This window comes from Rhinolophus sinicus, linkage group LG12 (assembly GCF_036562045.2).
Source record: "Rhinolophus sinicus isolate RSC01 linkage group LG12, ASM3656204v1, whole genome shotgun sequence".
In the NCBI taxonomy this organism is placed as follows: domain Eukaryota; kingdom Metazoa; phylum Chordata; class Mammalia; order Chiroptera; family Rhinolophidae; genus Rhinolophus; species Rhinolophus sinicus.
In genome coordinates, this window is record NC_133761.1 from 50,270,897 (window position 1) to 50,285,362 (window position 14,466).

General features: G+C 42.4%; 2 protein-coding genes across 3 annotated transcripts in view; one reads left to right on the forward strand and one right to left on the reverse strand.

Annotated features, from left to right (window-relative positions):
• The window catches only part of OPN3 (opsin 3), a 34,950-nt gene extending 30,645 nt beyond the window's left edge, over positions 1 to 4,305 (reverse strand). The window contains exon 1 of one of the 2 annotated variants that reach the window (XM_019746832.2): positions 3,773 to 4,305. In XM_019746832.2, coding sequence (XP_019602391.2) covers positions 3,773 to 4,145 — 373 coding nt within the window. In that variant the 5' untranslated portion in view covers positions 4,146 to 4,305. The remainder of the gene's footprint in view (positions 1 to 3,772) is intronic. The other variant, XM_074316789.1, reaches the window with a different exon arrangement.
• A 6,326-nt stretch (positions 4,306 to 10,631) lies between these two features.
• The window catches only part of WDR64 (WD repeat domain 64), an 87,433-nt gene continuing 83,598 nt past the window's right edge, over positions 10,632 to 14,466 (forward strand). The window contains exon 1 of the mRNA XM_074316790.1: positions 10,632 to 10,776. Within this exon, the coding sequence (XP_074172891.1) occupies positions 10,632 to 10,776 (145 nt within the window). The remainder of the gene's footprint in view (positions 10,777 to 14,466) is intronic.

Here is a 14,466-nt window from a genome sequence, read left to right on the forward strand (position 1 = left end):
ACAGTTGTAAACAAGATTAAGAGAAACATAATTTCATGCAACAGCCCTTACAATCCATTGAAGCCTGACTTGTTATTAGGACATAAGCTACTACTAAAGCAAGTCATTAAATGCTTTCTCACATATTTTCTAATTTCTTCAAAATTAACAATAGAGATATCTCCCCCAAAATCAGGCAATTCAATAAAGAAGGATATAATAATGTCCCACCAAAACAAAGAACATAATGCAATTCTATAACTTTTGCTTTTAAGAAAACTAATATGTGAATAAAACTATACCCAACCGTGAGCTTAGACTATAGAAATGTGTGGCTCTGCCGTGTTTATGGAAACAGACTTTGTACGATGTGCATGCTGTTATGATGAGGAATGTTTTGTGCCCAGTACCATCTGTAAGTGACTGCAAAACAGATGAATAGAAGACTTTCCCACACCTCACTCACCATTAGGATCTCGTGGTGGCAACATGGGGCTATTTCAACTGAATTAACCTTCAGTTTATTACAAAAGGATTAATTCAGTAAAAGAATAAGTCTACTGAAGGGAAAATGTATTTATAATAAATCTTTACGTGAGTATACATACGCACAGATGTGTATTTTTAGGTATAAAAATTCTAAGTTCAAATGTTAAAATATCTTAACATAAATAACACCTAACATTTGAATAGGGTGACTTGCATTTTGCCAGACTCACTCTGCAACCGTAAATCTCTGTGTCCCAATATAAAGATCTGTCTAAACATCCTCTGCCAAGATTAACATGTTTGCTGTTCTTGTTTTTGAAGGGGTAGGAGGTGGTACTTAAGAAAGGCCTATCACTGCTTATGTTCCATGTGCAGAACATCTGTGTGGTGCTAGGTGTGGCCAGAGGTGGAACAGATAAGGGGGTGAAAGGCACACTCACCTGGAAGTCTGTAGGTTAAAGCACTACACACACCACACGCTAGGGGGCCCTCCTGCTATTATCCATCACTGCAAAGTAAGAGAGTTCTTTGAGCTCTGATTGTCCCCACTATTAAATTTACTGAAATCTAGACCATTACAAACTGGGCCTGCCTAGGCTAAGATGACTAATTATCTTGGACATTTGTAAAACAAGCCATTCCATCAAAACTTAGATTAAATTGACTAGTTCAATGAAGTGACTGGTCAATTTAAGTGACATGGCTATCTTAACAGTCCTATCTAGTCAAAGCCTCTGCCTCAAGAATATCTGGGATTCCACTTGTTTTCAGCATTCCCTGGGAAACCAGGAATTGAACAGAATGAAGTGGATGCCTGGCCTACTCATGTACGTATGTAAGTGTGTCTGAATTACTTGTTCTGCCTTCTTCCAGGAGGGTGTGCAGAGGAAGACAGAACCCATGAAGGAATATGAGGTGTAACCACAGTATGTGCTTTTTCTTGGCTTACAAAAGGGATAGAGCTGGGGATGGGAGTAAGAGAAGAGAATACAAGCCATAAGCGCTAAAACTAGGAACCTTTTAAACTACAACTATCAAAGAAATCCTCAAAATACACAGCAAGTAGGCAAGGCAACCTTAAAAATGATTTACTCAATTATCCCATAATAGAGATATTATGATGGCTGAAGGGCTTAAGTGATGGGGGAGTCCACACAATGGTTTTAGCCACAAGATCAAGAGTAGGACCCACTCTCCTGCCATCAGGCCAGTGGTCTTTCCACATGATAGGGCAGCCTCTCCAGAGGCCTCTGGAGCAAGCAGCCACTTTTGGCATTTTTATTTCCTCTCATGGTTGATTAGATCTTGCTCAAGGATGACAAAGGGGAAAGCACCCCCTCTTTCTTCATCTTTAACTTTTATCTAAAAGCACAATCCTTAGAATTAACTTCAAAGAAATTCTTAATCTTCACTGAGAATGTTTTAAACCATCCTAATCCCACTATTGACTTGTCTCTCAGGGTTTAAACAAGTCTCTTGATCTCATACCCCAGCGTTTCCATTTCTAATTAAAATGCAGAGATAGTCATGGTTGAAAACATTAACTAAATGTCCAGATAAACAGAGCAGTTGTCAGGGAAAATACCAAGTGGTGAATATTTCTAGTAGTCTTAGATTATCCCTTCTGATTGGGATGAGATCTGAGTAGGGATGATGGAAGGAAAAAGTGTGGAAGAGACAAGAAGACACAACAAAGTGGGGTCACAGATGGAAGAGATGAGGAAGAGACTGAAAGTTGCTACTAATAAAGAACTCAAGATATACCCTCGTTTTCAAACTCCCATGCAGAGTTAGGATAGAAATAGAATTCCCCAGCACAGAAAGAGCACTTCTTAGAAATAAGAACTTTCACGTCTGTGACCAAACACCTCTTGCTCATCCTGGGGAGCATTATTGATGACACTTTAGGCTTGAGCTTGAATCACGCTCTTTAAAGCTCAGCCCTGCCTAAAAAAAAATTGCCTGATAGGTATTTTAAATTAATATACAGTGTAATCACATAACCATCTATATCACTGCTTACATATACTTACAGCCCTCTACCAAGTTTCAAATCTTCATACAAATGAAATTCTCAGATTAATGCTTATTGGGGAGGGGAAAGGTAGTATTAGAATGATTGAGGAAATCAAACAAATGAAATCATGGTATCTATGACTTTTTTGTTTCCTTCAAAATATAAAAAAATGAATCATTATAAATTTAATCTTTCAGTTTGTCATAACATATGAGGTTGGTAAACAAGGAAATTTTGATAACGTTACAAAGATTTTGTTCTCAAAAACCTGCCAAAAGCAGTGAAAAAAGTATCAGGATTTCAGGATTTTAAAAAAAGGAAGCTTTAACACCTGAGAAACACACATTTCTATTTCAAATCTTTGTACAAATTAAATTCTGGAGCACACATAAAAAGATAATTTCTTTCCTAAGCTTAGAAAATCACATCTTCATTGATATGCTGATGGATCCATCTTTCAAGTCTCAGTGAGACTTAAACCTTTGGTAAGGATTAGGAATACTGCTGAAATAAATCTTCAATTAAAAATCAAGTTCTACTTCAATGAAATCTACTGGCTGTACAGCTAATTTTTTGTTCATCTGAGTTGAGATTCCCTGAGCTATTTGTAATCTCACCTTAGATTTTGTTGTGCTGGCACCTGTATGAAGGAAAATACAGCAAAAACCGCTTATCAGGCTCATGTCAATCTGCATACAGACGACCCGAATGATCTCAATTCCTAGGAAGTATTCAAAAGTGTACAGCTGCTAATGAGCGAATTACACATCGCTGCTACTGTTAGGTTTCTACCCTCTCGTTTTAGGAAACAAACAGCATATAATATCTCTTCTCATCACCCTCTACAACTTTCAGGAGTTCATCACTTTTGTTCTTGAATTTATGACTCTATAGTCCCTCGTTTCATTCCCCAAAGTGTAAAAGCCCTGTTGAATTACAGGGATGAAAACATAAATGAGACAAGAGGGACAGAGGCTGGACAGAGTTATGAAGGAGCTGGGGCTGATGACAGGTGGGCTGAGGTGTAGGGTCCGCGTGGGTGTGGATCAGTGACCATAGGGGCGGAGTCGAGGTCAGCGTGGGGCAGTTAGAACTGAAGGAAGAAGCAACGCCGTGCAGCTTGGGGTCTAGGAGCAGGAGGGGAGGCGCAGCCGGTGCAGGGCGGTAGCGGGGGTGAGGTGAGGTTGGGCTGGGTGGCAGGAGGAAGCACAGAGACAGACGATGGCAATGCAGGGAATGGGAAATCGGCAGAGGAGAGGGGTGCTTTCTTCTTCCGTCTCAACTCACCGAAGAGGCTGCTGCTAAACCCGTCCCACACGCAGCCCACGGAGTCCCAGACCCAGCCGTTCCTCAGGCAGGACACGAAGGTAAAGGTGACCCCGAAGAGGGACACCAGCAGGTCGCTGAGACTGATGTTGACCAGGAAGAGGTGGGTGGGAGTGCGGAGCTGCTGGAACTTGTAGTAGAGGACGAGCACCAGCAGGTTGTTGCCGACGCCCAGCAGCCCGATGGAGCCGAGCAGCAGCGCCAGGCGCTCGTAGGTGCCCGGGCTGAATAGCGGGCCGGGGCTCAGCGTCCCCGCCAGCGCTGGCCCCTCGGCGCCCGCGGGCCGGCCGCCCTCCCACAAGCCCTGGCAGCCGTCGCAGCTCCCCGAGAACATGGCCCCGCGCGCTCGGCGGGAGGCGCTCAGCGTTCGGTTTGGCCCGGGGCGTGCCGTGCACTGGGTGGGGCGCGGGCTCTGCCGCCTGCTCTGGCCACGGTGCGCGCTGGGACCGCCCTCGCCACCACCCCTTCCGCCCGGCGCGGCCTCGTAGCCACGCCTCCTCCCCGTGGGCGCGTTCCCGCCGCTCCACCCCCTCCGGCCCGCAGCGCGCCCTCGTAGCCGCGCCTCCCGCCGCCCCTCGTCGCCACACCCCCCAGCGCGCCCTCGTAGCCGCGCCCCCCGCCGCCCCTCGTCGCCACACCCCCCAGCGCGCCCTCGTAGCCACGTGGTCGCGTACTTGCGCGGCTTTTCCCGCCTCACGTCGCCAGGTCCCATACGCTCCTGCCCCTGCGTGCGCCCGGGCGGACAAAGCCGGGAGGCGAATCAACCGCAGCGGCTTCTCACACCCTGTCTCTCCCTCACCCAAGTTGAAAGCATCACGTCCATTCACTCACTTATGTATTGGCTCATTCATACACATTCATGAGTGCCTGGGCCTGCCCTGTGCTAACGTGGTGACTGGATAAGGGACTCCCACCATAGGCTTCTCTCCTTCCCAGGAAGCCAGCCCACAACGCCACTCCCATCTCACACACAGCGGAAGCCCCCGGCTGGACCCCAGGGCTGCCAACGTTGTCCTTCCTGTCCTGCTCTGAAGTAGCTGTAGACACATCCTGTTACCGAGGCCTGCCACAGCCCCGGCTGGCAGTGACTGCCCAGGCGGTGCCCTCAGAGCTTCAGCCTAAATCTAGCAGAGGTAGATCCTATATTTAGAACAGCACGCTTTTCCCCAGTAGCAATGAAAATATAGTACAAGTCAAATATAGGTTGTGAACGTCATCACTCTCTGCAAGAGCTGCACCTCTGGCTCTGCACAATCAGCCCCTAAACAAGGCCCCGCAGAAGGACCACAGCCCTGAGCCAGACCTGCAAGCTGTCCTGGGCACTGGTGACTAGCACAGTGGGTGGAAGAGCAAAGGAATTGCCCTCCGTGAGGGCGTTTATCCCTCTCATCTCTGTTTAGAAGACCAGGAAAGAATGACTAGCTTCAATGAAGCTATTCCAAATCCAAATCCCAATCCATTCCACATCCCCTGGTGATGGAATCTTGTCTTCAGATCAGGGTCAGCGCTCCACCCTGGTGCCTTGAACAATAACTGAGAAGCAGTGAGCTCTGCCCTCAAAACCTTGATTTGTCTCTAAGCCTTCCAATGTGGACTTGTCATTTATGAGACTAGCACACCACATACTCTTTAAAAAACTCATTTAATTGTATATATTAGGTTTATGCAACCATTCAATAAGCTCTGTATGTTTAATGTCCACTGCTTTTTCAACATAGTGCCTAGTCTACAGTAAGTTCACAATAAATACTAGTTGAATGAATGAATGAAGACATGCTACATTTTTTCCTAAAGTATTCGTTCATTAACTCATTCATTCATTCTTTGGTGCTGAGGCCCTGCCCTCTTAAAGCTTACATTCTGGTGGTGTTGGGAGAGCAGCCAATAACCAAATAAATACTTACGTAGTATGTCAGATGCAGATATGTTCTGCAAAGAAAAATAAAGCAGAGAAACAGTATAGGGGAGGGAGGGAAGAGGTTGTTATTTTGTACAAGGTGGTCACGAGTACCGGCAGGCACAGGGTGGGACCATGGGGTGGGACTGCACTTAGCATGTTGGAGGGAAAACAAGGAAACTAACGTAGGTGGAGTGAGAATTAAGAAATGAGGTCAGAGAGGTGGGTGATTAGTGATTGGCCAGATCATTCAGGGCCTTGCTATTTTAATAAAAGGAATAGACTTTTACTCAAAGTCCAAGGCAACACCTACATGAGAGTAATAATAGCAGTGAAGAAAAAGAGGAATAAGATGCTTTTGGCAAATATGTACAAATTTTGATACAGTCACTTTTACAATACCATTAATTGTTAAGTATATTTATTATACTTGACAGAAATAGGCAATGTTACCACAAATATGATTCATTTTTTCATGTCAATAATGAGACATATTTTTATTTATTTTCAGAATTACATTAATGATAGGACAATGATAAAATACTACAACCTGAAAAGCAAGTGCAGCCCTGGCATAAGGACAGACGTATAGACCAATGGAATTGAACAGAGAGTCAAGATATAAACCTTCACAGGTATGGTCAATTGATTTTCAAGAAGGAAGTGAAGACCATTCAATGGGGAAGGGTAGTCTTTTCAACAAATGGTGCCAAGAAAACTGAATATCCACATGCAAAAGAATAAAGTTGGACCTTTATCTTACATCGTATACACAAATTAACTGCAAAAGGATCCAAGAGCTAAACTTAAACTCTAGAACTCTAGAACTCTATGTTTTCTAAACATAGAGGAAAATTCTTCATGGCATTGGATTTGGCAATGATTTCTTGTATATGACACCAAAGACAGAGACACCAGAAGAAAAAACTAAATAAATTGAATTTCGTAAAAATTAAAAACTTTTGTGCACCAAAAGACACTATCAGACAGTGAAAAGACAACTCATAAAATGGGAGAAAATATTTTCAAACCATATATCTGGTAAGACATTAATATCCAGAATACATAAATCATTTCTAAAACCCAACAACAACACAAACAATCCAATTCAAAAATAGGTAAAGGACTTGAATAAACATTTCTATAAACATATACAAATGGCCAATAAGCAAATTAAAAGACATTCACTATCTTAGTCATTAGGGAAATGCAAATGAAAACCAGAATTAAATACTACTTCACACCTACTAGGATGGCTATTATCAAAAAAATTACAAACAAAAACAAAAAAAGAAAAATAGCAAGTGTTGACGAGGAGGTGGAGAAATTAGAGCCCTGGTGTACTGCTGGAAAACAGTTTAGCAGTTTCTCAAAAAGTTAAGCATGGAATTTTCATATGATCCAGCAATTCTGCTCCTGAGTATATAACCAAAAGAATTGAAAGCATAGACTCAAACAGATATTTGTACACCAATGTTCATAGCAGCATTTTTCACAATAGCCAAAAGAAGCAAATAACTCAAATATCCACCAACAGATAAGTGGATAAACAAAATGTGGTATATATACATACAATAGAATATTATTCAGTCCTAGAAAGGAACGAAATTCTAGTACATGCTACATCATGAATGAACCTTGAAAACACTGTTATGTGAAATAAAACAAACACAAAAGGATAAATATTGTATCATTCCACTTATGTGAGCTACCTATAATAGGCAAATTCAGAGATCCAGAAAGTAGGATAGTAGTTACCAAGGGCTGAGGGGAAAGGAGGAATGAGAGATGGTGGCTTATGAGGCACAGAGCTTCAGTTTGGGATGATGCAAAAGTTCTGGAAATAAATAGTGGTGATGGTTGCACAGGATTGTGAATGTATTTAATGCCAGTGAATTGTACACAGAAAAATGGTTTATAAAGATAAATTTTACATTATGTGTATTTCACCATAAAGAAAAGTACATTCAAGCAAAAAGTTACTTTACTCTCCCACTACTCATTTCAAAGGTCTTCTTTCCACTTGTTCTGTACTGTCCATGGACAACATTTTGTCAGGCCTCAAAGGCTTTCTGGTAACTTTCAGTTAACATGCATTTATACCTACTGCCTCCACATTCCCTCTTCCCACTCCCTCTTTAGTCCATCATTCCACTGAGAGCTTTTCTCAGTCACCATAATCCAATGGCTAATCTTCAGTCCTCACCTCATGTCGCTCAGCAGTATTGCGCAGTTTATCACTCCTTTGTATTTTAATGCTTATCTGTAAATATTTCAGCTTGTAGCTCCAAAATATAACATTACATAAACAACAATGTAACATAAATTATAATTATCACATCCAAAATAATAAACAGCAATTTCTCAATATCAGCAGATATCTCGTTGGTGTTCCAATTTCCAAATGTCTCATAAATGGAATTATTTCTCAGTTTGGTTGAGTCAGGATCTAACTGTCCACACACCACATTTTTAAACCTCTTTTTAATCTATATGTCCCCCTCTTTCTTTTTCTTCCTATGCAATTTCTTTATTGAATCAGCTGAATTGTTCACCCAATATCACCTTCCTTTTCAAACCCCTTTCTTCTCTTAGCTGCTGAGACATGCCTTTCTCGTGGCTCTCCTCTTACCTCACGGCCACTCCTCTTAGTTTCTGTCAGTGGTTCTTCCTCATCACTCTGACCTGAGCGCTGGCACGTTCAGATTTGGTCCTCAGCTTTTTTCCTTCTTCATCTAGGTGATGTCATCTAGTCCAATAGCTTTACATACGAGTACCACCTAAATGCTGGTGATTCTCAGGCTCTTCCTGAACTCTACACTCTTACATCTGGTTATTCAACATCCACAACTGCTTCTCTAACCGACGTCTCAAATTTAACAGACCCCAAATTGAATTCTTCATTCCCCCTCAAAATCTGCTCCTCCAACAGACTTCCTCCCCCAAAGTAAATGACCACTCTAGCCTTTCGGTTTCTGGAGGCCGGAATCGTGGTTATCCTGGATCCTTCTCTTGTTCGCACACTCCCATCTAATCCCCCGTTAGCAAATCCTGTCACATCTACCTTCACACAATCCGATCACTTAGCCCTACCTCCATCACTAGTACCTGAATCTAAACTGCTACCATCTAGTTGGTGTCCCTGCTCCTACCCTTACTCCCCTTCAGTTGATTTTCCACAAAGGAGCTGGAGCAGTCCTTTCCAAATGTAAGTCAGAATGTATCACTGTTCTATTCAAAAATTTCCCATCTTACTCAGGGGAAAAGCCGAAGTCCTTCCAACTGCATCTAAGGTTCTCCAGGACCTGACCCACCCCCCTGACCTCTGACCTTATCTCCCTGCCTCTCCCCAGTCACGCAGCCTCTGTTGCTTCTCAGATGGGTCAAGCACACTTTGATCTCAGATTTACACACCTGTTGTTCCCTGAACAGTCTTCTACCATTTACACTCATGGCTTGTTACCTCCCTTCCCTCTGGTTTGTGTCCAAATGTCTGTGTTAATGAGAACTTCTCTGAGCTCCCTAACCCCTTTACTTTTATTTATCCTCCAACCCACACTGTTACTCCTTTATCTTTATGCACTTATTACCGTCTGACACATAATTTGCTATTTGTTTGTTTTTTCCCATTAGATTGCCAACTCGAGACGTTATTTTGTTCCCTTTGTAACCTCAGTGCCTGAAACAGCACTTAACATGAACAGGTTTTTAATAAATATTTGCTGAATGAATGAATGGGTAAGTATAAGAATGCGCGCATTAGAATTATAGGAAAGATGGTCCTTCAGATGTCAGTACTCAGTACTTTGAAAGCTTTAAAGGGAAAAGAAAAGGAACAAAAGAAGTTAGGGGATTTTTCTATATATATAAAAATCTTACTTGGCTCTCCTAATAGTAGTCAGAAGGGGACACCAAGGGACATGTGTATAACGGAGGTACCCAGCAATGCCATCTGCTTCACCCCTGAGTGCAAGGTCTTGCAGGTATTTTTAAAGATGGACTTCACCTATGTCACCCAAACCATAGGATATGAACTCATTATTGGTAAAACATTAGACAACCTTTCCTTAGAGAATGGAGAGTGTTAAAGATCGGGAAACTTGATCCAATAGAAATTGGACTAAATGGTATTAGCGTGTTGGAAATTGCAATGAGAGGAAAAGAAATATGCAGAAAAGTCTCTTCTCCTTCCATGAACGACAGCTTGAAGAACTTACCTCTCATTCAGGAACTAACCCTTCCCCATTCCTGGCTCACTTTACTAGTTTAGCTGAAGGACAATGCATAGGGGAATAAGAGGCATTTTTATTCTTTATGACCTCTAAAAATAGCTTCATTTGGGACAGAAATGACAAATGCTGAAATACATTTCCATCTTTACAAGTTCAGGTTTTCATATCCAGTATCGCTGCATCAATGAATGTAAATGTTACTCTCCACAGGGTCTTGAAGAAAGCTAAAGGTTTGAGGTGAGAGGAGATGTGGCGGGGGGGAGAAGGTAATGCCCAGCTCCCTTTTTTGGTCTTTACCCACCATTCTTCCCTCTCTGGCGGTGTACACATATGTGCACACACATATACACACACCACTTGTGGGAAAATAAAACTCAAGCTCCTCCGTGTGAAGGAAGGCAGATGTTACAGAGATATTATGATGTAATGGGAGCCACATGAAGCATACTGGTAGCATTGTGAGGTCAGGATTGTACTGAAATGTTTGCCCATGTGAAATGCAATAGACCGAAGTGAGCACTTCACTCCACTACTCCCTAGCGGCAGCTCTTCTGCCCCCAGAATGGGATTTTGAGGTCAAAGGAATGAGACCTAGGGCAAATATTGAGACAGCAGGAAGGCATTGTAACAACTGGAAGGTTTCCCAAGTTGGAAAATTTTTTTTCTACACTAAAAGATTCCCTGAGTCCCTATGGATATCAGGAACAAAAAGCATGTCAGCCTCGCACTTCAGATTGAAAATTTCAAGACAGCCCTGAATGGGTTTGAAAAATTGGTTGAACGTGTAGCAGCGCAGAAAAAAGATGAAAGAGCAGGCTTGTTTATCCAAAAAGAAGGTAAGATCAGTGGTTACAGGGCAGTTCGGTTGTCGGTTGATTAGAACTAGGAAGTGTTTTAAGCCATCAGAGAGAAGCAACACAGTTCAAGAGCAAAGACACTGAATGGGGGGCCTGAGTCACAGTTCTGACTCTGTGTCTGAATAACTAAGTGGTCTTGGGGATGGTTTTTTTCACTTGTCTGAACCTTAATTGTCTCAAACAGAAAATTAAGGGGTTGGATTAAATGACATCTAAGGGTTCTTCTGTGGGATCTACCACTTGATGGCTCACTGGTTGATCTGGGAACCAGGAAGGAGCACACATGAGGCCCCTGCCATCTCTTTACTGAAGGGTGTGTGACATGAGACCATAAAGATTTTCATAAGCACGGCAAAGTTGCCTTTGAAACTTGGATTCACTGTCTGGGCTTCTCTCCATGTCTCCAGGCTGGAATGATTTTGAGCGTGCCAAAGAAGGGGAATGTGGCGGACCGTGGTCTGCCAGGACTAATAGCAGCAGCGATACCAACACAGAACTGAAGCATGTCCCATGGTCAGGGTTCCAGGGCAGTGGTGCTGTGCGCAGCTTCAGGGCGCTGAGGAAGCAGGGACAGGAAGGTTTAGTGGCCGAGAACCAGACTAACAGTATAAACCCTGCTATGGCCAGGAAAGGAGCAGGGCCCATCTGACTGCGAAGGGGTCAGCATGGCCGGCCTCTCACTGTGTCAGGCTGTATAGTCATAACTGAGTGAAAAGGTTGACTTTGGGTGTTTGAACCAACACTGGTATTATTTGAATAGTATCTTGAAGAATGTATAAGTCACTTTAATAAATATAATTGATTCTCGTGACAATTTTAATAGACAAATATTACCATTATTGCTATTATCCCAATTTTATTTGTTTTAAAAAAAAGAGAGGTACAGACAAATCATCTGCCCAATTCTAAGTGTTAGAACGAAGATTCTGGCCTTCTAAATATACTCTTTAGATGACTATGAACTTGACTGAACTTTTTAAACCGTTCAACACTTTCATTTTCCTTGTCAGTTTGTTTTACCTCTCTCTGTAATTGGTTTTTCAAACGCTTACAACTTTTCCTGAATCCTCCACAGGATCTCAGCTCCTCTCAGCCAAGCTTCCAGATCATAAGAGACAGCAAGGCCAAAAGACGAGAATTCTCTCAAACTCCCTTTCCTCCACTTCCAAACTACCCAAAGCCGCGCCTGTCCTTTCTTCCAACCCCTCCTCCTGTGCACGGCTATCACTTTGTTGCAACGATGTCAAAATCTCCTTTTTCACTGGCTTTGTCGTCTCAAACTAAAAATATACCCAGCTGTCCTGACCTTGACTTTCTCTTCCCTTTAGACTTCCACTGTATGTCTTTCCTTTGCTTCTCCACCAATTTCCCCACAGTGTCACCACTTAGTTTTCAATCTACTCAAGTCTGGCTTCCCTTATCAGTTTGCTAAAAATGCTCTTACCACGGTATTTGATTCCCTAATAGGGCTGACAAATTCAATAAATTGTTTCCATTTTCCCCCTTACTGGCCATTTCACTGCATTAACAGTGAATTGCCTCTGCTTCCAGAAACTTTCTCCTTCTGTGTGTGTCAAGATGCCACTCTCTTATTTTGCCCCTTTTCTCCATCTTTCTTTGCCTCTTTTTTCTGCGCTTTGCCTGTGTTCTCTCTGTCTCGTAGCATAGACACCAACTACCTTGTCTCCTAAATCAGGTATCTTGGTAAAACCTTTGACTATTTCATGGTATCTCATTTGGGTTATTACAATAGCCTCTTCATAGAATAGTCTGCTTGCCAAGAGTTACTTCCTTCCTCTATATTTCTGCTGAGAGTATTTCCTTTTAAAAAACTGTTTTAAATGACCCCATTCCTGGCGTACTAGCTCACCTCTAAAATCCATGTACATTATAATAAGTGGCATCCAGGGCTATCCAGCCATGCCCCAACCTACCTTTCCAGCCTCAGCTCCTGGCACTTCTCTCCATGCACCTTCTGCTCTAATGTGACATTTTCAGCATCTCCAAGCACGTCATACTCTTCATGACTCTGATTTTGCATGTGTCACTCCCCCCATAGGGAGTACCTTTCCTCCTTTTTTTGTACGTCTAACTCTTGTTCATCTTTTGAGACCTAATTCGATCATCTCTTTCTAGAACTTCCAAACTTTCCCCAAGCGAAGCCATCTTTAGCACTTAATAAACTTTACTGCCACCTCAAGGAATTTACCTGCTGCACTGAACTGCTACAGTTGATGTGTATGTGTTCCTGCCCCTTCTCCTTCACCACTGAACTGTGAGTGCGTTGAAGGCTTTGTAACCCAGGGCTAGACAGGAGTCTGGTGTCCAGGAAATACGGTATTCCTTAAATGTGTGCTAAGTGAACACGTTAACCTTGCTTTCATTTAGAAGCTTCGATCACAAAGCCACACTGAAAACATTTCCTTCCTTTATTATATATATATGTGTGTGTGTATATATATATATAATGTAATATATATAATATAGAGAGAGAATATGTTATAGATACATAGATATATTTTATACAGTATTATACCACATTGTAGTATACAGTACATTTTTTATATATAGTATAGATTTGATAAAGACTAAGTACTGTAGACAAATGTCTTTCTGTGACAGACAGACTGATCTGAAAGACCCGGAAGGGAGAAATGTAATCTTAACTTTCAGCAGACTGCTAATACTGGCATACATTCACATTCATTTTTAATACTGGAATGTAGGGTCTGCCTCTCATTACAGGCAAGAAGCTAAGAACTGTAGAGAATGATTTTAATGAAACAACGTCTACCTCAAAAATGATATCAAGTACACTGCAGGAATTCATCCAAGCAATATTGCTCTTAAATCTCCTTGTCTTGATAGAATTAAAATCATCCCAGGAAAGGAAAGTCTCATCATCCTCACATGGTAGCACTTATAATGAGACACATATCTTGTATAGTCGGTGTGAATTTAAAACAGCAAGCGATCTGAATATCTCATAGGAAGTTTAAACTTAATATGATCAAGATGGAATGTTTATTTTCCCCAAAACCCATGGCCTTTCCTCTGTTTTGGTAAATCATACCAGCATCTGCTGAGTTTTAAAACCAGAAACCTGTGTCATTCTAGAACAGTGTTTGTCAACCTTACCGTTACTGACATTTGGAGCTGGATATGGGTATCTTTGTTCTGTATATGGGTATGTGTGGGGGGTGGGGTGGGGGGGAAGGGCACTGTCCCATGCATTGTAGGATGTTTAGCAGCATCTCTGCCTTATGGTGTAGACATTTAAAAGTGCCACCTATACCCCCTAGATGCCAGTAATACCCCATCCCTCGTTTTAACAATCAAAAATGTCTGTGGACATCGCCAAATATCTCTGTGGGAGAAGAAGGGCAAAATCTCCCCTGCATGAGGACCATTGCTCCAGATTCCTGCCTTTCCTTTACTCACCATGTCTGCCCCCAACAACTTCCAATCCATTACCAACCACATCTCACCACTGGCTGTGCCATCTCTTAGGTGTCTTATCACTTATCCAATCCAGGGCACTTTCAAGAGTGGAAGGGGTTGCTATTAATAATTAAGTTGAGACAATAGGCATAAATGAGACTTTCTGTGGCAGACCAGGATGCAGCATCACCCTCTGTATCACCCAGGCTCAAACCTCCATCGTCTGAA